A 27312-nucleotide genomic window follows, 5' to 3' on the forward strand; every position below is an offset into this window, starting at 1 on the left:
GAAATGTGAAGTCCAAATTCAGCTTTGTAAAAATAAAAATCCCGTTAATCTCAGTACTGGCCAATTACCTCTCTCTTTGCACAGAACAAAAAGAAATTCAGCAGCAATTTGCTTGACCCCTAAATCCACGTGGGTCATCAACCGCACCAATTTGTTTCTTACAGTTGTCCCCACCTCTGGCCGGTTGGATACATCCTTTAGTGGTGGGAGAACCTGCAGGAAAGTAAAAGAAAATAGGTCTTAATAAAATCAGCCAAACCTGAAAATTCTGCAAAACACTATTCACACATGGTGGTCCCATCACCAAGGACCCCTTCTGGCTACAAACAAGAATGCTGAGACTGTTGTGCCACCATCACCCACGATTCCTCAGACACTGAACTCTGTTTGGATTGTGGCATAGCAACAACGGGTGACAAGCCCAGAGCACCTTACCTCTAAGTGACCGGCGTTGTCCTCAGAGGCTCTGGGGGTGCCGATCACTTCCGACCTCAGGATTACAATCTGTCAATGCCCGTCAGGAGTATTTTAGTAAAATTTATAGTCAAGTTAGATTTGGCCTTGTTGCTAGAAACTAAAAGTCATCTACAACATGAAAAACGTAGGAATGCGGTCACACGTCAGTGCTGCAAATAACCCATTAGGTCATGAGAGAGGAGGAAGCAGCAGAATAGGACATCACAGGCCGCGAGTCCCACAATAGACATTTCCTGCACTTTTGATCATACAGTTTAGCGGTTGTATACAGACAAGGTTACCTCGGCTTTGATGTACTTCCGGATGGGTCTGTGCACTCTGGAACATTCTGTGAGTAAGCTGAGGACAGGAGTGAGGCCTTCTCTATAGCTGCATCCCTGAGATAAGACGGAAAGAAAGACGACTAAGAGGGACGGTGTGTAAACAGGAAAGAAACGGACCTAAATCCAGCAATGCAACGATAAACCGCAGCCAGACGCAGGATCCTGGCGACAAGGAAAACCTCAGGCAAGACGACTATAAGCACAGGAGGATTGCTCCATATACTTCAGATTGTGAGCTCTTCAGTATTAGGCCTGGGCTTCATGGGAACAGATCGCATGCGTTTCATCGCAAACTCGTACAAGAACGCAGACTAACGAAACGTGCAATATGCACATAGCGACTATACAACACAAGCTGGGGGAAATCACTTTCATGGTCATGACCCACCTAGACTTACATTAGAGGCGTGATCGCAGAGTTCTACCGTGAACACAATTATCATACGCAATATATAGCCATGGGGCCGTGGTCTTAGAGGGGTTGATCACTTAAATTATGTTAGTTTGCAGCTTCCCCCCCATAACCAGCTGATTGGACCTCCAGAAATCCGTTCTTATTACTGGGATAAGCGGCTGCTACACAACCCCACAGGGAAAACAGCCACCCTTTATTAGCCACAGGGGCGAGCGGCCACAGAATGGGAGCGGCTCGCCACTGTGGCTAATAAAGGGTGGCCCAAATTTGACACCGAGTCCCCTGCATACAAATAAATGTTATATGTACCCCAAAAACGAACCCAAAAAAAACAAAAAACGACAAGTCGTCCCAGAAAAAAAATAAGACTGTTTTTATTGTGCTAAAGTAGTAAAACAAAAACAAAAAAACACCCCACTATATAAATTTGGTATCACCATAGTCATAACCACCCGCAGAATAAAGTTATTATTGTATTTCTACCGCACGCTAAACAGTGTAAATTTAGGACGCAAAAAAAAAATGGCTACATTTCAGGCTTATTATACGCGTTACCATTTTTCAAATACTACATTAGGAAATTCGGAAATTAAAAAAAAGGGGGTAGGACCACATTTCATAACTCTCACCTATTAGCCAGAGCAGAAAGAGGCCACAAAAAGTCTCCAACAACTCTGCATTACAAAGGTGGTCTATTGATTTCAGTGGGAGATGTGATTTTCATACTTGCTGACTGATTCCATCACAGACTACAGCTCATCACTGGGAGCAGAGCATTTAAAACCTTCCAACCAGGAGGCCAATTACTTCAGACTACAGAACTATCCAGATTTACAGCAGTCTGTACCCATAAAAGCAGCTAGAAACTGGCAGTCAGAGGGGGGTAAGGGCAGAGTGCGAAGTTAAAAAATCTTAAACAGACAAGACCAATCATACAGATTTTCCCAATGAGCAACATTGGTAATAAAAGTATTTGAGGGAATTGCTCTGTATGCGATTCCCTAAGAATGTCAATAGATTCCTGTAGACGCAGATGATACCTTGTCGATTCTCTTCTCCATGAAATCTAGAATGCGTTGGACGGCCTCCATATCTGGTTCATTGTTATTCGCAGACACTTCTTTACCGGAGGGGCTTATGAGGACATCCAGGCAACAAACGGGAATATTACTCAGCAGGTTGATTGTATTGCTGGAGAAATATGTAAAAAAATAGAATTACTAAAGATAATAAAAAGGAAACATGGATCTCAAATATATACATTTTTTTTTTTTAATTACATACATACTCTTTATTATATACATTGTCGTACAGTTTCAAGCAAGGAATCTATCTGAGCAGGATGTGAAGCTCTGCATATCTGTGCTCAATGTCCACGACTAGAATGCTATACCAGTAAACACTACAACATAGAGTTAAAAAAAAAAAAAGTGGCATTGAGGGCACGCTGTGGATTTCCAGTTCTGCAGCGTGTCAATTCTGCTGCAGATTGGTCAGAGATTTTTTTTTCTTTGCAATAAGTAGGATGAAATCCATGGCAAAACTGCATAGAACGTGCAAATTTCCCTGCTGATTTGCTATGGATTTGCAGCCAAAGCGGAAAAATTATGAACTGTAGCGAGCTGAGCACTTGTATTATCACCACATGACCCGGACAGCTTTTTTTCCATCCTCTAAAAGTAAACAATGAATGTTCCCATTCAATGACAGCAAGCAGAGCTTAAGCATAAAATGTATTATTTAATCAAACGCCATTAGGATAAGAGTAGTGACATACGCAGACATGGCGCACATTTCTCACGCATAGGTGTGCCATCTTTCAGTCTAGCGTCACCACGCTCCTAATCCTCTGGTTTTCTTAAGCTCGAACCGAAACCCTTCCTCGTCTGACAAGATTGAATTTTCTGCATGGCTGTGCCTGAACAATGGTTTTCTTGGTGTGGGCTCAGATCTTTGTCAGGTCCCTGACAGTTTTATTTGTGGAATAAAAGTGTATAAAATGTTCTTGGTACCAGTGACTTGGGCCGGGAGTATAATAGGACTTGCATTCCTGAGTCGGTATGTATATAATAACATTACTTCTCCTTTCTCTCCCCAGTGGTCATTAATCACTTCGACATGTCCCCCACCCCCTCCTGACACGCCGGGGTCTCACTCAGGGACACGTCCATGTGGGAATGAAGAGGAGTTGACCACCGGATGATCCGCATTTCTGAATATAAAATAGGAGGCAGGAGCTGAATGGAGAAATTACAATTACAGAAATGTTTTTGGCCTCCTGGAATACCAGCGAAAACTTCACGTGAAAGCGTTTTATTAAAATGTAGTTTACAGCAAGCCGTATGGTCGAAACCTTTATCAGAAGCGCTGGAGAATACATTGTTATTTTTTTTTTAACGAATAAAGTTGTTTGAAACTAGCAGAGAAGCTCAACTCTAGTATCGATGTCGACCCCATGCTTTTGGTGGTTTCCATAAAGGACGCTCCCGATTGTCTTTTTCTTCACAGCTTTTGGCCGTTTCAATGGGCAACACTCGAATTGCTATGGCAACATCTCCCTCAGCTCCTATTCATTCTCATGGGCAACATCTCTTCACGGTTGTTGTCCGGTCTGAGGCGTTGCTGTTGGCAACGGTTTCCTTTTGGCTTTATTGGCATCGCTCTTGGCAACATCTCTTCAAGGTTTCATCCATTCTCATGGATATCGTCTGGTCACGACTTTCGTCTGGTCTCATGGGCATCGCTCTTGGCAAGGCCTTTCCCCGCATCCACTAAGTTTTATCTGCATCATCTCCTCACGGCTCCTGTCTATTTTCAATGGCAACACTTCCAATTGACATCTCTTCACATTCGTCGCCATCTTAGGCAGTGTTTACAGCTGCAACGTCTCACCACCACTCTGGTTTCCATTCGGTCTCATGGGCATCGCTCTTGGCATGGTCTCATCACTCCTGTCGCTTGCATCAGTTCTCGTGGGCACCTCTCAGTCATACATCAGTCTAGAGGGACCTCACGACCTCAACACTAATCTTTGTTACCCCTCTAGACAGACCTCCATGATAAATAGATTGGGGCCAAGCAAAGCTTCGGCACGGTGGTTATTCGACAAGAAGTGGCACACATATAGAACTTCGTCCATGGGCAATTGTGCCGACCTGGTGGCTGTAGAGTAAAGACATGAAGACCATCACTTCTGGCCAGACGCTTTTCCTGCAGGCTAAACGTAGCATTAAAATCAAGGCCCATCCATTTAACGTATTGGTCTGTAAGAGCAGCACCTACTCTGGCGGAGTTGCTCTCAGTTATGACTCAGAGGGGACACCTATGCCCTAATAGGTGTAAGGCCAGGGCTCTTCTTCAGACGCAGCAGAGCAATCCGCTGCAGATGGGGTTAAATCCACGTGGATTTGCAATAGATCTGCCATGTCTGAACATGGCCCGAGGGTATATAATATAAGATCATTCATGGAGTTTTCTGCAGGATATGCTATAAATGTTTGGAAGGTGGGGGTTTCATCTTGGCTTTCCAAAACAGGCGTTAGGGGACTCCTGTATCAAACACCTAAAGCAGATCCCTCACACGCTTCACATTTTTTCAAAGTATCTTAATACATTTTAACGTGACTCACAACAATTATTATATTATCTCTGTAGGCATGTACAGAGAATGACGACATTTGGGGGACATTAAAATGAACTATGGGCAGACAGAGAGAGGAATTTGCTGACGCACTAAAGTGGCCACGTGGAGGACGACGGTCAATAAGAGATGTCAGGCACATTGTGATTGATGATAATGGCAGGAAAAGAGCCGTGATATTGCAAAAAACTGGACATAAGATAAATGCTGAAAGTTTTAACAAAGGTCAAATCAAATGCGTACTCGTAGCGTCTAGTCTGTTCAGTTCCTCAAGGAGAAGATCGGATTAGCGGCTCTCTGTTGTGTATATGCGGTAATTACTCTTTGGCCTAGTGATCAACCGTGCAAGAAAGTTCAGTTCCCATTTTAAATACCATGAAGCTTTTAGGTCAAATACACTGAATGGCCACTTTATTAGAGACACTCATCTAGTAGCACGTTGGACCTCCTTTGGCCCTCAGAACCGCAGGAATATTGGCCCACGTGGACGGGATAGATTCTCGCAGTGTCCTTTTGCCATAGGGTAAAGAGCGGCCATGAAGGATGAACGCGGTCGGCCACAGTGATTAGGTAAGCCCTACTGTTCAAATGTCCATCCACAGGTATCAGAGGATGCAGGGTGGGCCAAAACAACGTTCCCCACACCATTACTCCACCTGCCTGAACTGTTGACACCTGACAGGAAGGGTTCGTGGATTCATACTGCTTGCACCAAATTCTGACCCTCCCATCTGCACGGTGTCACAGATCAAAATCTGGACTTATCTGACCAGGCGATGTTTTTACACTGCTCCGTGATCCAATTTTTGCACTCTTTTGCCCACTGGAGTCTTGCTTTTTTGTTTCCCTTAGATAGAACGGATGGGCTATTGCAGCAGTTAAAGTGCCATTGCTAAGGAACGATGCGTTGCGCGTTCGGACACGTTAGTCGGAGCACCAGTGTTGTATCCCGCTGCAGTTTGCTTGATTGTGCACCGCTTGTCCCTCAAAACAATTCTGGACATCCTCCTCTGACCGCAGGATCTGAGGAGAAAGAGAGGGGGCGACAGCTCATCGGCGGCCCCATAGCACGATCGAGGATCACCAATGGATGTCATGGCAGCCTAGGGGCCTAATGATTGCCCCCAGGTATGCCTTCACTCTGCCTCTGCTAAGCCCTGCCTGTGGCAGGGATTAACAGAAGCCTGTAAAAACGACCATATGTATTGCAGTGTATTGTACCAGCGATCGCTGGTTCAAGTCCCCTAGGGGGACTAATAGAATGTGTAAAAAAAAAAAAAAGTGACTTTTTTTTATTAAAAAGTAAAAAAATAAATAAAAATATTTTCAAACAAAGTTGCTATTGCTGCGTCGGTAAAAGTCCGAACTACTAATGCCGTAAAAAGAAAAAATATATATGAAACGCCAGAATCACATTTTTTGTGTCAACTTCGGTGAATTTTTTATTTTTTTTAATTAAAGAGGCTCTGTCACCAGATTTTGCAGCCCCTATCTGCTATAGCAGCAGATCGGCGCTGCAATGTAGATTACAGTAACGTTTTTATTTTTTAAAAACGAGCATTTTTGGCCAAGTTATGACCATTTTCGTATTTATGCAAATGAGGCTTGCAAAAGTACAACTGGGCATGTATTATGTGCGTACATCGGGGCGTGTTTACTACTTTTACTAGCTGGGCGTTCTGATGAGAAGTATCATCCACTTCTCTTCAGAACGCCCAGCTTCTGGCAGTGCAGACACAGCGTGTTCTCCAGAGATTACGCTGTGACGTCACTCACAGGTCCTGCATCGTGTCAGACGAGCCGGCACCAGAGGCTACAGATGATTCTGCAGCAGCATCGGCGTTTGCAGGTAAGTCGATGTAGCTACTTACCTGCAAATGCTGATGCAGAATCAACTGTAGCCTCTGGTGCCGACACGATGCAGGACCTGTGAGTGACGTCACAGATCTGCACTGCCAGAAGCTGGGCGTTCTGAAGAGAAGTGGATGATACTTCTCATCAGAACGCCCAGCTAGTAAAAGAAGTAAACACGCCCCGATGTACGCACATAATACACGCCCAGTTGGACTTTTACTTTTCAACACGCCCACTTGGACTTTTGCAAGCCTCATTTGCATAAATACGAAAATGGTCATAACTTGGCCAAAAATGCTCGTTTTTTAAAAATAAAAACGTTACTGTAATCTACATTGCAGCGCCGATCTGCTGCAATAGCAGATAGGGGTTGCAAAATCTGGTGACAGAGCCTCTTTAAGTGATCAAAAAGTTGTACGTACCAAAAAAATAAAATAAAAAAAAATCGCTCACACTGCTCAATCCACAGAAATTGTTTTAAATATAAAGTTATGGCTTTCAGAATCTGGAAAAACTTTTTTTTTTCTAACAAATCTTTTTCTTTGTAAAAAGAGAACAAAAATAAATAAATGATAATATATAAATATGGTATCGCATTGACCAGCAGAATAGAAGTAAATTTGTAGTTTTTAAATCGCACGGTGAAAGATGTAAAAGAAACTCAAGAATATGGAGGAATTGAAGGTTTTTTCCCCCAATTCCACACCACTAAGATTTTTTTTTCCAGTTTCCCAGTACATTATATGGTACTTTAAACGGTGCCAGCGGAAACTACAACTCCTCCCGAAAAAAAACAAGCCCTCACACCACTCTTTACGAGAAAAAAAAAAAAAAAAAAAGTCATAGCTCATAGAAGGCGGGGAGTGTAAAACGAAAAAGTTAAAAAAATGGCTTGGACACTAAGGGGTTAAACATGGAGTTCAGGTGGGGGGGGTGGGAGTGTTCGAGGGTAGACACTCACTTTAAAGGTGACCATTAACACTAACTAGACCAGTTACTATTGGTTGCAAGAGGCGACCCACAAATGAACCACAGTAACTCATTATAAGGCCGACTGTATCGTAAGGGCCGCATTTCAATGATGATGGGTTCCGATGACCCCAGGATACACGGCTCCACTCAGGTGCATACAGGAGCATCAACTTTGTCCACTTTACTTGGATAGGGAAACTGTTTTTGATCATCCTGTGATCATGGAGTCACTTAAACATATTTTGTATTATAAATAATTTTAGTAACAGGTTGCCCAAAGGTAGACAGTTCCTTTCGAGAGGATATGTTACCTCTCCCGATATGTCTGTTTTAGTAAATGTTTGCATTCATTTTTTATTTTTTTTTATAAACATTGCATTGTGCCGTTCCTCCTGGAAATGTATAAATAAATTGACCACTGGGTGTTAACATTGCCCTTCTTAAAGCGACTATATCCCTACACAATGTCAGCAATGATTGGACAGTGTCAGACTGTGAGGACACTCCCCTTTGACAAGATGAATGGTAGCACTCAGCTGTCAATTTAGGCATACATTTTCAGGAGGAATAACAGAGGTACGTAGATTTTTAAGTAAATGCATTCCTAACTCTGGAACATAAGTATTTACTAAAACAGAAACGTCAGGATTGGTGATAGGTCCTCTTTAATTGAACGCCCTATTAATAGCAGATTAAACAGCAATTCCAGTCATAACTTCATAATCTGTGTGATTGGTGCAACTTCCTAAATACATGGAAATGATTTTTACTTTGAGATACAGCTGCTCTGTAGCCTATATAGGTCTGCAGGACTAATTGTATCAGTGACAGCTGGGCCGGGGTATCGGACACGCAGGATCCACCTGTAAATCGATCACATCTAAGTTATGATCTTAGACGTGAGATAACAGCTCTATCCTGCGTCTCAGACACGCAGGCCCAGCCGTAACTGGACCAGTCAGTGGCGCTAACCTGCCCGGTACAGGATTCAGCTGCTCTGTATACAGGATACAGAGCAGCTGTAGCTCCAAAAGTAAACGTTTTTAATAAAATGTATTTAGGAAGTTGCACCAATCAAAATCACAGAGATGCAATTTTGTTAAAAAAAAAACAAAAAAAACGTACGTAGCCTTTAATAACTAATGAATAATGCAACAGACCTGGCAAAACGGGGCCGCCGTTATCAGAACTAAATAATATATAAAATATGGACCTTACAGGGAACCGGTCACCAGCATTTCACCTATTTTGGCCACTGCCAAAAGTTAAATTGCCAGTATCCCCTTTTCTAAACTCCTCCTCCGACAGTAAATCACGGTCTGCAAACATTTAGCATCTTTTATGGTAATAATCCTGCAGTCTCATTCGTTCCTCTTCTTATGCCCGCCCACCGCCAGTAAGTGGCCCGCCCTGAATGCCAAAATCTCGTTTGAAATAGTGCCCGTCATGTATGGTCCGACACCCTTCCCTGCTTCGTCTGGGTCTCAAATCTAGTTACTGCGCATGCGCCGCTATGGTGTCCCATTGTACACACGCACCAGGACATCGATGCGCAAGCGCAGGATTGTGTGTGCGGGGAGGGGGGGGGGAGGAGGGGGGCGAGGAGCTGTCAATCAAAATTAAGAAGGTGGGTTAACGCAGAAAGGCTTGAGAACTGAAGATATGACTCTTATGCTCATTAACATACAGCGCAGGAACACAAAAAAACGAATACTGAAGGTACAGAGCCGACTTAGAAGATAGTTATAGGATATATAGAAATGATTTCTCACCCACTACCTCCAGGTATTGCTGGTTTAATAGGTGAAATGCTGGTGACAGGTTCCCTTTAACGTGTAGAAGAATTTTCAAAGCAGTTTCTGCAATTTTCATGACCGTTACAAATACGTATTTTCCACTGACCTGTGTAGCTCCTCTGTTTTATCTTCAGAAGGCCCCCGAGAAAGTAAAATATGACGCAAAATAGCAGTTAAAAGGCGGAACTGATGAGCGTCACTCTGCAGCACAAAGAGGGGGGAAGAAAAACAAAAACAAATCAAAAAATAGCAAACACAGAAACAGTGTTCAAAAAAATATATCTATACATCTTTCTTAAACTAAAGTTTGACTGCAGTTATTCCAAAGCCCCCAAACCTATGATACTCAGAGGGGTCCATGAAGCAGAGATGTCGCCTGCTGCAATCAGAGACTTGGCATTGGTGATCTGCAGCACTGACATGGAGAGAACAAGTCGGCCACCACCATAAAGACAGTTTTGACTCCTTGGGGGCATTTCCATCTTATAAACGATGGTCATTTGGCTAGGAGCTAGGAAGCGCCGCTGTTCAGGGAAACATAGAAGGGGGACTAAGAGCTAAACAGTTCTGCACCCTCATGCTCAGGATCCTAGCGATATCCCACCACTTTCTGTAAAATGGGAATAACTCTTTACAGGGGTTTGTCCAGGTGGAAAAACGTATTCTGGCATATATAGAAAAATCACATGACCCGGATATAATCACACAGGAGCATGGCTCGTTACAGAGTAGAGCTCTGATAACTACCGTAACGAGCCATGCTCCCGTATTTAAAGGGGGAGTTCACAGAGTTTCACGAGTTTTTTGACGTGGAAACCGTGCCGCAAAACGCGCCAAAAAGGAAAACCGGCTTGCGGGAAAAAGGGACATGCCCCACCTTCGGGCGTTTACGCCTCTGACCTCCCATTGACATCAATGGGAGGCAGAGAAAGAGTATTTTGCGGCGTTTTATGCCCGCGGCGTGCAGCGGAATTTTGAGGCAGATTTTCCTCCTGCAAAAAACTCTGTGTGAACCCAGCCAAAGGCTGAAAGAGAGTTCTGGTGATGTAAACATGGATCACACACAGTTTAGATGTCGTTTTCGGCTCTGTATTTTAAAGAGGCTCTGTCACCAGATTATAAATGCCCTGTCTCCTACATAATCTGATCGGCGCTGGAATGTAAACAGTGGTTTTATTTTGAAAAACAATCATTGTTGAGATTTATGCTAATTAGTTTCTTAATGCCCAACTTGGCGTTTTTTTAACTTTTGACCAAGTGGGCGTTGTACAGAGAAGTGTATGAGGCTGACCAATCAGCATCATACACTTCTCTCCATTCACGCCCATCTGTACTCACCACAGCGTGATCTCGCGAGATCACGCTGTGCTGTCACATACACCCACATTAACTTTACTGAAGTGTCTTGACCTCCACCTCGAGCCAGGACGTGATGTCTATTCACACTCACGACACTTCGGTGAAGTTTGTGTGGGACTTAATCACAGCATTGCGTGATCTCGCGAGATCACGCTGTGAATGACAGCACAGCTGTGCTGTGTGATTAGGTCCCACACAAAGTTTACGGAAGTGTCAATAGATATTGCCTCCAGCCAGGACGCGATGTCTATTCACTCTCAAGACACTTCAGTAAAGTTAATGTGTATGTATGTGACAGCACAGCGTGATCTCGCGAGATCCCGCTGTGCTCAGTACAAATGGGCATGGAGAGAAGTGTATGACGCTGATTGGTCAGCGTCATACACTTCTCTTTAAAACGCCCACTTGGTCAGAAGTTAAAAAATGCGCAGTTGGGCATTAAGGAACGAATTAGAATAAATTTAAAATTGCTCATAACTTGCTCAAAAATTATCATTTTTCAAAATAAAAACCACTGCCGTTATCTACATTCCAGCACCGATCACATTATGTAGGAGATAGAGCACTTATAATCTGGTGACAGAGCCTCTTTAAACCCCTCCATGGAACGGTTCGGATTGCGCGGCAACCAGCGGTCACCGGACCCCCGGTAGACGAGGGTCCCAGACGTGGGCCTGCACCTCTCAGGCATATAATGTGTAGTCAATGAACTCAAAAATGCGCTACTCGCCCAAACTTTTTGGGTTGCCTTCTATTGATGTTCTTTGCCTAGGCAAACTGGCAACTGGTTTGATCTACCCGTCTGATCTTATTAGTCTACTAATGCTACAACACTAACAAAATATACAATGACTATTAGGACATCAAATCTATCAGCATACCGTCCACAAGGAAACCCATCAATTATGTATTACTATCAACAGGAAATTGTGGAAGTCCATTTGTTTCTTTCATGTTCATTGTGCATTGTGTAATGTTAGGGTAATGTATAAACCAGTTACATTGATTGTTTCCCGGACATCATATCGGATAGAACATCCACAAATATTACCAACGTTCTCCTGTGGGAGATTCAATTATTCAACAATGGAGAGCGGATGGGTGGGGAGTGTGGAGACCCTGTAGATGAACACCACATATTATGCTCTTAACGTAACTTAGGGTATGTTCACACCGCTATTTTTGGCCGTTTTTCAGCCGTAAAATCGGAAACAGAACGCCTCATTGATTTCAATAGGAAAAACTGTGTTCTGTTCCGACGGGGGCGTTTTTTTACACGGCCATTTTGAAAAACGGCCGTGTAATAAAACGCCGGCGAAAAAGTGCATGTCACTTCTTGAGCTGTTTTTTCATGGACTAGAAAAACAGCTCCAAAAGCTGCCATAAAAAAACAGCTTTGTATTTTCAGACGGTTTTTATTAAGCGCGTGAACATACCCTGAGAAGGTACCGATTCTCCCTGCGGTGATCCAGCTGGTGGAGAGTTATGGGCAATGCTCCCTGGGAATAAAATTATGCAAAATAGCTCTCCTCTAGAAAGAAGAAAACCGTCTTTAGTGCTCCCTATACCCTTGTAAGTCAATGTCCAACCCTTTATAAAGAGCTTGTGGGCTCTCAGCAATAGGATCTCCCCTCATCTCAAAACTTAGCCCCTTGAGAACATTTTAAATGAAGGCCCACCCTAGGAGCATGTCACTATGTCCAAAATTCTGTGCTCATTAATTTCGGTCTAAGTTTTTTTATTATGCAGAGCACTGAATCTAGAAGTACAGCCATTACTAGAGGAAGTTTACAGCATACAGTATTATTCAATGTATCGACTGTATACAGTAAGCTCCCTCTAGTGGGAGTTACAGGTAACCAGAATGTTTGAAATTTATGCAGAGGATTTGGAGCGCTCAGAAAAATCAGAGCTCCGACCACTATAAAGATATATCGTGAAGAAGTCGATTAGCACAGAATTTGAGCCTATTAAAATGTAAAGATATGGTGCTCAAGTGTTAGGCCCAATTCAGACGACCGTAGTATATGTCCGTGTGACGGCCGTTAAAACAACGGCCGTCACACGGACGCATGTACTTCAATGGGGCCGTTCACACGGCCGTTGTTTCAACAGACTGGTTGAAGGGACCGTTGAAAAATAGAACGTGACCTATTTTCTTGCGTTTTCACGGATCCCTCGATAGATTCAAGTCTATCGGAATCCGTGAAAATAGGAGCCTCATGGGTTCAAGTCGGACGTGAAAAACTGCAGTTTCACTCGTTCGTGCGAATCTGGCCATGGGCTTCGATTTAATTATAGGCGATTTCAGACAGCAATGATACAGACTCAATTTAACATCAGTATTAGGACCGCAACACAAAAACCTGTCTTAGGAGCCAAGCTTAGATCACCGTAGAACAGTAGGATGATCCAAGATTGGGTCGAAAGAATTCGAAGTCGGTGTTGTGGTGACATTACGGTCGGTTGAAACCTGCCCAAATGTCTATAAAAGAAGGAAATACGCGTACCTCACTATGGATGGTCCAGCTATCCAGCGTCACATTAAAGAGCGCCTTTAAAGCCTCTATGGTGCAGTCTGGCTCTTGCACGGATGGCACAGGGGCATTTACTTCGGAAACAGCCTGATATTTCCCTGTCCATTGAATATTCAGAACACTTTCCAGGGTCTTTAAGAGTAGTGGCAGTCCTTGCAGTTCTTGTTTTAACTGAGACCGAATGTCCGAATGCAAAAGTGTAAGCAAAAACAGCAATCTCAGATCGAAGCAGCGAATGTCGTTGACTGAACGTTCATCCATGCATTTTTCTAATAGGCTGCAGAGCCCGGCAGCGACGTTCAGATCCAGGCTCAGCTTCTGCGCGACGGGGCTATTAAAGACGATATTGCACAAACACTTCAAGGCCTCCACAACGACGGGGAAGCCGGCCACGTCTCCCAGAGTTTTCACTTCCGGGTCCAGCTTTGCCATGTTCATTAGGATTTCCATATTTTTCTTTGTAGTTACTGGAGCCAACACCTTCTTATCTCTGGAGAGGATACGGAGAGCTTCCAAGCATAAAATCTGACAGACCGTGCTGGTTCCTTTATCCAGAACTTCAAAAAGGGCTTCACAAAGAGTCTGCAGAAGACAAAACAGTGTAAAACTATAATAAATCAATGTGGTTTTTATAAAGGTAGGCCCATCCCCATAGTCTCTGCTCGCGCCTAACGCATACATTATTGGTGTGGCACTCCCCTAAAAACTATACAGCACTGCAGGGCCAGGGGGGTGCAGCCTCTACTGAAGGGGGCACCACTGGCTCGGATCACCCAGAGCTTGTACCCACAATACTTTGACGCCCACCTATGGAAAGACAGACGTACAGGATGCAGCTACAGCCTCTAGATTTTTGACTTGGTAGTGTGATTTGGGCACAGATTGTATTATCTATAATGGAAACAGGGAGAGAACCTCCAGCTCACCAGTCTGCGTCTTACTTGCCATGATTAAGAACGCAGATCGCGTTCGAAACGCGTAGGCTCAGGTTCAAATCCTGACTACTTGCATCTTGGGACTGCGTCTCCCTTCCGATTTTACTATTTTTCCAATAAACATGGGACTCATCTCCCTTTTAATACCACCACCAGCGCTGGATCATTTCTTTCTCCTCATTGATGTATTATCTATACCTGGTATGGTATTGTGGGGCAGCCGTGAGAGGTACTGCACAGGGCACTGACCAACCTAAGATCCGTCCTGCAGCAGCTCGGTGCATCGTAGGGTAAACAGGATTTTTTTTACATGTGGCTTATGGGCTAAACACAGAAATGTCCTTATAGTGATGGATACTTGCCTTTCTCTTTTCTTCATTGGCTGGGTCAAACTGAAACATGGTCCGATTCTGTGCGGAGAAAGGGGGGGGGGGGGAGATTAGTCAAACATGAAATATATAAAAGTATGTACGTCGTAGACAAGCATTTATACCGAATGCAAATGACCATGTGCACCACCCGAGGACAGGTCCTATCTTTCCATGGATCGGAGAGTTGTGTCCGTTTTCAAGGACCCGATTTACCCGCTAAAGTGAATGGGTCAGTGAAAACTATCGAGTGCCAATCTGAAGCAGTGAAAAACATCCCAAACGGCACTCTGTGTGCAACTGGCATTAGGCATCATGCACACAGCGGTGTTACACCCATAGAAAACCTGAAAAATAAAATAGGGGCATGGATCATCTGGTGCTGTACATACGGAGATTTGTGTCTCCCTAGAAGCATCGCTAGCGTGCAAAGAAAAAAAACTGTTTACAAAATGGCAGCAGGAACTGGACAGCTTGACATAGGCAGCGACACCGGTTGTATCCAAAATCTTCTATGGCCCAGACGATCTCTTCCCTCTTATTGTATCTGTCATTTTAATGAACCTGCTGTGGTTTTCCTTAAAGGGATGCTCTGGTTTCAGAAAATAAATGCCAATTCTTCGTATAATGAGAAGTTACACATTTTTTTCAATATACTTTGTGTCAATTCTACACAGTTTCCAAGAGCTCTGCTTGCTTTAAAGAGGCTGTCACCACATTAGAAGTGCCCTATCTCCTACATAAGGAGATCGGCGCTGTAATGTAGATGACAGCAGTGGTTTTTATTTAATAAAACGATCTATTTTTACCACTTTATTAAAGATTTTAGCATTATGCTAATTACTTTCTTAATGGACAACTGGGCGTGTTTTACTTTTTCACCAAGTGGGCGTTGTACAGAGGAGTGTATGACGCTGACCAATCAGTGACCAATCAGCGTCATACACTCGTCTCCATTCATTTACTCAGCGCATAGGGATCCTGCTAGATCCTTATGTGCTGTCTTATACTAACACATTAACGACGCTGAAGTGTTTAAACAGTGAATAGACATTCCATGGGATGTCTATTCACAATCCCTGCACTTCGTATTTTGTTTCTATGGTAGTTACAGCAGAGCAAAGCGTAATCCCGCGTAATTACGGGCCCATAGACTTCTATTGGCCACGGGTACCTCCCCGTATGCTTACGGGAAGGTGCCCGTGCTGTTGAAAAATATAGAACATGTCCTATTTCGGGCTGTAATAATGGCACGGGCAGGCCCATAGAAGTCTATGGGGCTCCCGTAATTACGGGTGACTACGTGTGTGCACCTGTAATTACGGGAGCGTTGCTAGGCGATGTCACGGGATAGTCACTGTCCAGGGTGCTGAAAGAGTTAAATGATCGGCAGTAAGGCTATGTTCACACGGAGTTTTTTTACACGAAACCGCGTCCAAAAAACTCGTAAAAAAACGGCCCGAAAATGCCTCCCATTGATTTCAATGGGAGGCGGAGGCGTCTTTTTCCCGCGAGCGGTAAAGCCACTTCGCGTCAATGGGAGGCAGAGAAAGTGTATTTCGCTGTGTTTTATACCCGCGGCTCAATGGCCGCGGGCGAAAAACGCCGCGAAAATCGGCGTGCAGGGAGAGGAAAATCTGCTTCAAACTTCCAAACGGAATTTTGAGGCAGAAATTCCTCCTGCAAAAAACTGTGTGAACATAGCCTAACTGTTTCAGCACCCTGGACAGTGACTACCAATCATAATATAAATCAACGTGTAAAAAAAAATAGAAGTTCATACTTACCCAGAACTCCCTGCTTCTTCCTCCATTCCGGCCTCCCGGGATGAAGTTTCAGCCCATGTGACCGCTGCAGCCAATCACATGCTGCAGCGGTCAAATGGACTGCCGCGTCATCCAGGGAGGTCGGGCTGGGTGTCGAAAGAGGGACGCGTCACCAAGACAACGGCCGGGTAAATATGAATCTTTTAGTTTTACTGTGGAAAGGGCTGCCCCTTCTCTGTGATAGAGAGAAGGGGCTGCCGATTAATGCAGTGCAATTTTGCAGCGAAAACGTGCCCGTAAATACGAGTGGAACACGGGTGACACCGGACCCGTATTTATGGGCACGGGTCCATAAAAACTGGTGCAATACGGGTCGAATACGTGTGCCCAAGGACCCGTATTTGCGGGAGGGGAAAAATATGTTCGTGTGCATGAGGCTGTAGAGCAGTCCCGGTCTATTTGCCCTCTAGCAAAAATATCTTGATTGCTCCCATTGGGGCGAATCCCCTGATATGACAACACGTAGTAACCCCTCATTGTGGTCAGAACAGAAGTGCCTCACGGTTACGGGGCGGAAACTGCACTGAACGCGTTTACCTTCCTACATAAAGTGCAAGACAGACATTTTTCCCCCCAGAGCAGATACTTTTCTTCATTTTCGTCACATACACGCAGCGATTTACTAGTAGGAATGAGAAATATGCAGAAAAACATGGTGATCATTGCTAAAACCAGAAATCCCTAGAAAGAAACTCCCATTTAGAGTAAAGCATTCTGTTCCCGTTACATTTAAACGTATATTTGCAGGGTAAAGCTCCCGGCCCTAAAGCCAAAACATATCCTAAGGCCTCATGCACACGAACGTATTTTTGTTCTCTCGTAAATACGGGTCCTTGGTCACACGTATTCGACCCGTATTGCACCAGTATTTACGGGCACGTTTTCGCTGCAAAATTGCACTGCACTAATCGGCAGCCCTTCTCTCTATCAGTGCAGGATAGAGAGAAGGGACAGCCCTTTCCGTAATAAAATTAAAAGAATTTCATACTTACCGGCCGTTGTCTTGGTGACGCGTCCCTCTCTTGACATCCAGCCCGACCTCCCTGGATGACGCGGCAGTCCATGTGACCGCTGCAGCCTGTGATTGGCCTGTGACTGGCTGCAGCGGTCACATGGGCTGAAACATCATCCCGGGAGGCCAAACTGGAGGAAGAAGCAGGGAGTTCTGGGTAAGTATGAACTTCTATTTTTTTTTACAGGTTGATCTATATTGTGGATGGGTAGTCACTGTCCAGGGTGCTGGAAGAGTTACTGCCGATCGTTTAACTCTTTCAGCACCCTGGACAGTGACTATTTACTGACGTCGCCTAGCAACGCTCCCGTAATTACGGGTGCACACACGTAGTCACCCGTAATTACAGGAGCCCCATAGACTTCTATGGGCCTGCCCGTGCCGTTATTACGGCCAGAAATAGGACATGTTCTATATTTTTCAATAGCACAGGCACCTTCCCGTAAGCAAACGGGAAGGTACCCGTGGCCAATAGAAGTCTATGGGCCCGTAATTACAGGCGTTTTTACGTACGTGTGCATGGGGCCTAGGGCTCCCTTTGATCTGATGAATGCCAAAAGAAAGTCCTTATGGCATCCATTCAAAAAGGGAATCAGTCAACAGGACAGACCTCTGATAGATGGGGGGGGGGAGCGACTACCCGTATTAAAGAACAAACCATCAGAACAGATCTCTCGTTTAAACAATCATTCTGAATACAGGACTGAGATTTTTCCCTCATTAATCTTAATGGAGTTGGTAAGATGAAAAAAAATATATATATATCTTCCGAAACCAAGGTACAGAGATCTGCTACCCTAGAAGCATTGCTTCTAGGGCATAATTATTCTGTAATACGGTACAATACAAAGGGCACCAAACAGGGAGCCTATGGCTAAGGGTACGTTCACTCGCCAAGTTCTCAGATGTATTTCTGGCCGTAAACGTCTCGAAGAACGATCGCTAAATGCCTACAAACATCTGACCAGTAAATTCAATGGGAAATCCAGCGTTTAGTTTAGATGGGGAGGGGTTTTTACACCGCTGTTTAAAAAAAAACAAAAAAAAAACGCTTTGTAAAAAAGGAGCGTGTCACTTCTAGAGAGGTTTCTCCTTGTCAATGGAAAATCAGCTCCGAAAACAACTCCCAAAAAATTTTCGGATTCAAAAACGGCTGGAAATCAGAGGGAGTTTTCTCCGAGAAAAACTCTGTAATTTTCAGACGTTTTTACTTGTACGTGTGAACATATGAAAACTCCCGACACGGAGCTGAATTAACGCCGCGCTTGTGGGGAAAACAGGCATAAGTTTAGAAAGGTCTTGACACAATCTACAGCGTTGGTGCGGCCATATTTGGTGGGATAAATCCTGATGACCAGTTTACTACTAATTTTTTTTATATGGGAGGCTATGGCTCCTAGGTTAAAGGGGCAAAATATTGACTAAAATCGGGAATCCAATTTTCACACATTTCCTGATGGAGCATCCATCTCCCAAAAATAAAAAGGACTGGAACACTTTCTAACAAGGGGAAAAATATTAGGTCTATGGCCAGCGGTAGGTGCACCAGCGTTGTCACACATTTCTTGCCTTTCCGGTTTCTAGGCAACAACCGGGGAAAAAAATAAAATAAAAATAGGCACTGCTAAGCAAACCGTGAATTTTATCTTGCAATCCCACAAAATCAATGTAAAATTCCAGCAACATGATCTAATACCACAATGTATTCAAAACAGGAAAAAAAAATAATTTGCGGACAGTTAAATACAACTTGGCCAAGCCAAAGCCCATCCCAGCGCCAAGTTCTCTCTCATTAAGTGCGAAACTTGTCCCGTTTATTTATTTATACAGAAGAATCCTTCCTGCAGAGTCCATTGTATAGTCCAGTATCATAATACAGCAACGCGTTTCAGTTCCTCCTGAAATATTTATCACCTTTTAATTTGGATTAAACATAATTTTTTTTAACAAGGTAAATGCAGCTAAACGTATAATAAAAGTCATTAATAAATGAACAGATTTAATGGCGGTAGCCAGTCTGTCTCACGCAGCTTCTCAGTTTAGGCTGGGCTCAAAGATCACAAAGTACGTCATTTGCCACAGATCAAACACTTCTCTGCAAAGCAGCCGTGACGTGGATTTCTAATGCTTTCCACGGAGGAAGGAGTTTATTGAAAACTAAAGAAATGAAGAAGCCAAAAGCTGCTGATGTAGCGTGAGCTCAGAACCAACATACTGCGATCATACAATGATCGACTAGTACAGCGGTAAAGTAAAGTATTCTATCACTAACTGTAGGAAGCAGGTGCGACGTAGAGGCCGGCGTACCAAAATAGTCTTACCAGCGAAATGCCTAAAGGAATACTTAACATTGAAATCAGGACATTTAAAAAGATTGTCTGGGGTCAGAAAACAAATGTTATTTTTTGTATAACAAAGTTACACAATTTTTCAATATACTTTTTGTATTTTTTCATTGCGTTTTTTTAAGATCTCTGCTTGTTGTCATTCAATAGGAACATTCATTGTTTACTTCCAGTGGATAAAATTCTGTCCATGGTCATGTGATGGACACATTAGAAGAAAACTGATACATTTACTGTTACAGTATAGAACTGTGCACGTGTGTCCATCACATGACCATGGACTGAGTTCTATCCACTGGAAAAAAAAAATGAATGTTCCTACTGAACAAGCAGAGATCCTCCAACCGGTGAGGAATAAATATTGGAAAATTATATTACTTATTTATACAAACATTAAATTTGCTGAAGCTGGACAACCCTTTTGTGCAATTTTTTTAAATTATTTATTTATTTTGAAAACACCCCTTTTGTTGTATTTTTCACGGGAATGTCCCACCAAAAATCAAGACTGTTGGCAAGTATGCTTAGAGGGGTTGTCCACTCAAGATAACCCCTGCCCGTATACTTTATGAGACCACTGTTATTACAGGGCCGATCAGATTATGTAGGAGATAGGGCGCTTATAATCTGGTGACGGAGCCTCTTTACATGTGTTATTAGCTACGAGGCATTTAAATGCTCAGTCATGGTGAATCCACACTTCATAGGATTCCTGAATTCCCATACGCAAGTATCCATTAAAAGGGGTAGTCTCAAATTGAGAACTCTTATCCATATGCCCTATTAGGGCATATGGACATCAAAGAGGGGGTCCGCTGCTCCAGACCCAATCTACATTGATGTCCAATAATTTGAATGACGGGCCCGCGTCGATCAGCTTCTTCCTAAAAAGGGGTTGTTTTCGTGAATTCCTGCCATTGGCCAATATACGATTCTTGTGCAGCTCAGAATATTCTGTGAATGGGGGGAGAAGAGAGTCTATTACAACGCGCCCGTGGCATTACAACAGCCTCTCTTCACAGAACACAGGCTGCTGTAAAAAAGGCCTATATGCCGCTGACAGTGGTTGGAGGACTGGGAGGTGAATTGGATTTCCCAGCCATAGTCACACAAGCATGTCTGATTTGCAGCCATATAAAACTGACGGCTTTTAACGTATACGAGTATCCATGCGACATCAGTTTCTCATCCGTTTTTCCTCTGCAAGCAGTTCCTGGTTTCACTTTTATTAGCAACTGATCAGTGAAAAACCTGGTTATTATTGGTGTGCTATCCTTTTTTTTTCCCCACGCACCCATTGGCTTTATTGCGCACGTCTGTTCGGCAAATATTGACTTTCTATGAGTTTTGAAACGGACACTACGTGAAAAACAAAAATTAAAAAAAGACAAATAAAAAAAAAAAAAATCGGGTGTGTGAACGGCCCTATTGAATTGTACGGGTCACTGTGGTCCGTTAAGGACAGACGAGAGATACGTTCAAGGCCATAACTGAACTGTTCCAGTTTGAAAAACGAAGCGATTACAGAAACAGGAGTCTGTGTAAAGTTACAGCCTATAGACCCATTGAGTCGCACATTGGGCTTCCTTTATTAAAACTTTCTAACAGGAAAAACTGGTTGTGTTGCCCATAGAAACCAATCACAGGGCAGCTTTCATTTTTCAGAGGAGACTAAAAAATGGAAGCCTCTGATAGGTTGCTATGGGAAACAAGGCCCAGCTTATCAAACCTCTGGCTATCAGCCGTGATCGCTGGAGGTGGCCAGAAATTTCCCCTGCAGCAAGTGAAGCATAATATGACACCCATGTAAATAAGAAGGCGACAATGTTGTTCACGCCAAGTCCACCAGAGTAGGATATCAGTGTGGAGGACCTCCTTAAGTGTCAGATCAGTTTTTTTTATGCTGATTTTGCCGTGGAACCCGAGTCTGAATCAAAACAAAAAGAAAAAAAACAAAAAGCAAACAAACCCTGAAATGGGAGGAAGAGCCACTTTTACCCCTGAGTGGTTTTGGCCACTTCTTTTTTTGCCACGGTTCCCGCCTCTGCCTCCCATTGAGTCAATGGGAGGCAGAAAAACCCAGAGCGCTCGTTTCCGAGCGTTTTTCATGGAGTCTTGCCCACGGTCTTTGCATTAGCTTACGGCTCCCTGCCCTACCATTGGATTCAACTGTATCTGCGTCCTGAAGACGCAGATACAGTTTAAACCAGGAGAAAATAATTGATAAAACCAAACTTCGCAAGACGTCAATTAATTGCGCTGAATTTCGATTAATTGCCCAGCCCTGACCTATCCTCGCATCATATTTGTCCTTCAGGATTTTAGACACTGCTGCGGCAACTGTAAGGCACACAGGATTGAAGCGCTGTGGAATCGCCGTGCAGAAATTCTGCAGCGTTTATGTAAGATAAAAACGACGACATGCTGCCGATTAAGAATGCGCACTGCAGGTCAATTTCCGCAAGTGTTTACTGCGACTTCCTTCTGCGGCGCTTAGATGAGATTTATTCAAATATCCTCCACTTTGCCGCTACTGTATTAGGTTGAGGAATCACTGGATGGAATTCTGCAGCATTTCCGTCCTGTGTGCAGGAGTCCATTCTGGGGGCGAGCGATTAGATTGGGGGGCAGTTGTCCGATCCCTCTTGATTTCCAAAATTTTAATTCAGTTCATTATTCAATTTGTTAGTATTTGATACTTGGTTTTGACCTGTATATGTCAACCCACCCCACCCCCTTTTTTTCGTTTGTGGTTTTTACCTGATTGAAAGGTCATATTTGTGTCAGCTGTGCTTTGGCATGAGCAGGTAATGGTTAATCTTCCCTCTCCCATGAGCCGAAGGCTATATTCAGACCTATTTATTCATGGACCCCTCACACGCCCCGTTGAAGTACATGAGTTTTAACGGCCATCACACACAATACATATACGCTCGTCTGAATGAGCCCTTAGTGACAACAGCTGATTGGTCGGCTTGTCTGAATGGCGGAAAAAATGGGAGTATTTAAACTTTTGTTGTCAGGGCAGTTTAAGAGCCTGAAGACCAGCGGCAGCGCACTCTGTTTTATTCCCGGTTTGTCACGATATTTATTAGACGCGTGTAGTCTCCCTACTGATGGGTGGACTTTTTTTTTTTTTTTTTTATCGGCTATCCTTAATAAACAAACATCGCTGCCAAAAGTATAGCGTTGTGTGTTTATTTATTAGTTCAAGCTGGTAATTAATGTTGGTTTTATTGGGGTACTGGACTACCATGATTATGTTGGGTGCCACCCAACTTAGGTCTCAAGCAAACGACTGGATTGTGTATCCGTGTGTCATCCAGACTCGCCAGTATCGGTGAATCTACAAATCTGTACCGTAAAATTATAGTTTACGGTTCAGATTTGCGGTCCGCAAACTGCGGCTGCAAAAATATGGTTATGAGCATGAGGCCTTTACGCTATATTCACACAGCCATCAGAGCCGGTCAGCAACCCCAGTAAACTTGACAGGAAGAAATCTTTAGGGTAAAACGACAGAAACCCTACCGAAATCTGATGGACCCCGTTGCAAGTTAATGTGGTCTGTAGCGCTCCAGGGGTATCCATCGTACAAGGGATCGGGCAGGGCGTTGTGGCTTATGTTATGAATGGAAGAAATTCTTTATGGAGGAGAAAAAAAAGGTTTCATCAAGAACCCAACGAAAACTTGCTGACAAAAGTGGATGTAGCTGAACTGGTGGGGTAGGACCGGTATATAGTAGTTGTATAGGAAGCTTCCTGGAACGCGGCTATTTGTATACAAGCACAGAGGAGGACATCAAAACATTTGCATGTCTAGGTTTGAAGGAAATGATCCCTCAGAAGAAGAAACACTAAAGAGAAATGCGAGCGATTGATTCAATGAATTCTTCCAATACCACATTAGCTGTGCAGTGAAATTCATCTATGAAAAGAGGAAATTATAACAATTGTAAAAATACGCACCCCTCCACACACAAAAGCTGAAAATATCGGGAAGCCCATTTTCCCCTTTGACCACCAGTTTGTATGTAGTCTACATAAACAGTTGAGCAACTCTGAATACATCCGGGCTACGGAGCTGCGATCACAATTCTGCTGGTTATCATTGGAAACAGTCAACAAGCTTGTAGACAGACACACCCCAGTGTGCAGTGGGACAGTTATTTTCTCCTCTATCATATTACTGTACAGTGCCGGTATAAAGACTACTCTTCCTATTAGAAAATCACATGAGCAAGCTCTGTGTTGACACGGAGTAATGCTGGGAGATTTCACCACTGAAGCATTCAGAATGGTGAATTCAGCTCTGGACTAGAATACAGGTTGGGGTCAGAAGTACCCTTTAAGCTAAGTCATCTGCCCCTTTACCATGTTTAGAGGGCTACAGACCAGATAATATACCAATTACACCTCAGATCCTATTGGCACGAGTAGCTTAGGTCATTTACAGAGGATATCCAACTAGTTAGAGATATCCAGGGCTTCAAGTTTCTTTTAGAAATGCACCTGAATCATGTACGTGTATATTGATACTTTAGCGTAAGTTGGTTTCCTCATAGATATGGGATACGCCACCTCATTAAATATACAAGAACGTAAGAAGATATACCGATCAGGAGAGGACGACTGATGTCAACCTAGTCTGAGTTTTAGGAGAAAAAATATATACACGTAAGATGGTTTTGCCACCATATGAAGTGATGGTATACTGGTAGGATAGGTCCTCGCTATCTGATAAGGAGCTGCGATTAGCCCTATTTAAGAGCAAGAGCAGACGACGTGTTGCCGGACACTTCTAGTAGCAGGATCGAGCATGTTAAAATCCAGCATGCCGATCCCTTTTTCCATCCCTCCCTCTTATTGGCTACGTATCCAACAGTGCTTTGGATCCTTCATCTGGCCAACGGGTCGTCCCCGCCTGAATAGGACAATCCTTACTCGCTCCAGGGACGCGGGTGGGGTTGGTCTGCCGGACTGTCATCTTTATTATATGGCGTCGACTCATGCCCACGTCCTCGACTTCTTCCATAATCAGGACTCTAAACTCTGGGTTCGGTTAGTCCAATAGCTCTGTACCCGTACCCTATCTCCTTTACCATGTACCCTACCTGGAAACAGACCGAGACCTGACTCCTTTTCCATACCCACCGGGCGCTGTGCTCCTCTGGGAGAGGGGGCTCGCTCGTGGACCCACTGGGACCACTCACCCCTATTACTGATAACCCAGCATTTCCTGCTGGGGAGGCATGTCTCTCCTTCCTAGGTAGGTCTTCCATCAATCCCATGTACTTCACTCAGGTCCTATCCGACTCTTCTTTACTCCCATTAACCATTGTCTGCCCTGCTGAAACGCCTTCGCCGCGTTATATTTCAATACTCCCAGTTACAACATTTCTATAGATGCGACTAAGCGTCGGGCTCACCTCCACCGACCGTAGATTTTGAACGATTATGTGTTTCCACCCGGTCCCCTGCACTTGCCATTTCCACACACTATAAATTACTCCTTGCCCAGCGATCCCCTCATCTCCCATCCTTCTGCAAGGCTTGGGAGACAGAATTGAACATGACATTTGCGGACGGACAATGGAGGTGATCTTTCTACCTGTCCCAGAAAGACTTGATAGCGATACGAGCCCAGGAAACTAGCTACAAAATTATCTCTAGGTGGTATTGGGTCCCTTCTGCCCTACATAAGTGGTACCCGTCTGTACCTGACACGTGTTGGCGATGTGGGGCGAGCTATGTCTCATATTTGGTGGAGTTGCCCCTCCTTGCGGAGTTTTTGGGAGGCAGTACTTAAAATAATACTGGAAGTCTCTGGGGTCCCGGACCCTAGTTCTCCCGAGGCGGCCCTTTTGTTTATGTTCCCAATGCCACTACTCAGTTTTTCAAACGCTCCCTGCTTAGACACCTCCTTCAGGCGGCCAAATCGGTTATCCCCCGCAAATGGAAAACGGCAGTTCCCCCACTGTTGGATGAATGGTTTCAGGAGGTTGCCCTGATACAGCGTATGGAACTCCTCCTGGCTCAATCCCCGACTGCCTCTACACGATATACGGACACTTGGTCTCAATGGCTTCTGTTTCTCTCTTCTCCCACATACCGTAGTGCAGTGGCTCGGGACTCAGTACCCATCATTACCCATGAGACTTCATCTGAGAGGGGACTGTGAACAGGTGCGGGGGGGGGGGGGGTTTGCTTGCTCCTCCCAGGTATTTATCAGGAGGTGCATAGCTGCTTTTTCTTATTCTTATTTGCCCATGCTTTTCCGGAACTGGAGTCCAGGTTCACCATGAACTTTCCCTGTCTTTCCCTTGCCTTTGTGTGTCTCTTATTCTATCCACCCTTTTCTTTCTTTCTTGTGTCTACTTTGAGGGGTCATCGCTTCCTGTGTTTGTGCTCACGTGATGTAGCCAGCGCATTTTAGGATGTGTAGGAAGTCGATTAATTATTGTAGGATTCGATTGCTTTACTTTTAAGCAATGTTCCTTCCAGGTAGGATTACTCAGAAGCCTGGTGTACCGTGTGCTCTTCATAGGATGTGATGTCTATCCTTCTGTTGGGGCTGTGCCATATTTGTAATGTTCTTTTTATTATGAGGACACATTTTCTCTGAATGTCTTGATAAATGTTTGTATTAAAATCAATAAAAAAAATTCTGAATTGGAAAAAATCCAGCATGCCATTCTCGTATACAGATTGTTGGCGGATTCCACCAACATAACTTTAATACGAACGGGCAATTAGATGTAAAATCGGCCGCATCCTCCAATTTCGGCAGGGCCAGACGACCATCCAGTTTGTATGGCGGTGCCCCGACGGCTGATGTCAGGGGGAGAAGGATCAGACTGTTGAATTTCCACATGCCCGATCCAGGTTTATTAGTAGAGAAGCTTTCTCCCTACTGAAAATACATGCGTGCTCCGCCAAGCGCACGTGTATGATGCAGCCAGGAGGAATAGCTGTCGGCCATACAAACGTTCAGCTATGTAAAGTGTAGGGCCAGCTTTAGGCCTCCAGCTATCAAAGGGGTTTTCAAGCAAACGGCACAGCCCCTTCATACTGCTGATCACAGGCAATCATGGTGGTTAGACCCTTACCCGTCACACATTGATGTATTACCCTAAGGATAGGCCATCACCCTTAAAAATCTGGAAAATTTCCTTTAGGCGGCCAAGATCAGGGGCTACCCCAATCCCACCAGTTGTTTTTTTTGACTAGCGTTTCATATGCCAGTCTTAATAAACTAATTGTTGGAGTAAGAGAACATATTTTAGAGGCGAACCGCGTCAGACCCTCGTATGAGCAGCGGCACGCTGAAGAAACCAGCGGAACCAGAGGGTAGAAGCAGAGCAACGAGAATATTTTTTATTTATTGTTCGATGGGGAAAGCAGGAGTAGTCGTCTAATCGGAGGAAACATCGAACGGGGCCCAGCACGGACC

General features: G+C 44.1%; 1 protein-coding gene across 1 annotated transcript in view; it reads right to left on the reverse strand.

The window, feature by feature from the left end:
- Positions 1-27312, reverse strand: part of RIC8B (RIC8 guanine nucleotide exchange factor B) — a 35276-nt gene that overhangs the window by 6693 nt on the left and 1271 nt on the right. The window contains exons 2-7 of the mRNA XM_075856073.1: positions 14671-14718; positions 13347-13955; positions 9584-9678; positions 2256-2406; positions 759-854; positions 69-213 (exon numbers count right to left, since the gene is read on the reverse strand). Coding sequence (XP_075712188.1) covers positions 69-213; positions 759-854; positions 2256-2406; positions 9584-9678; positions 13347-13955; positions 14671-14718 — 1144 coding nt within the window. The remainder of the gene's footprint in view (positions 1-68; positions 214-758; positions 855-2255; positions 2407-9583; positions 9679-13346; positions 13956-14670; positions 14719-27312) is intronic.

The sequence above is a fragment of the Rhinoderma darwinii genome, chromosome 3 (genome assembly GCF_050947455.1).
Source record: "Rhinoderma darwinii isolate aRhiDar2 chromosome 3, aRhiDar2.hap1, whole genome shotgun sequence".
NCBI classification, from domain to species: domain Eukaryota; kingdom Metazoa; phylum Chordata; class Amphibia; order Anura; family Rhinodermatidae; genus Rhinoderma; species Rhinoderma darwinii.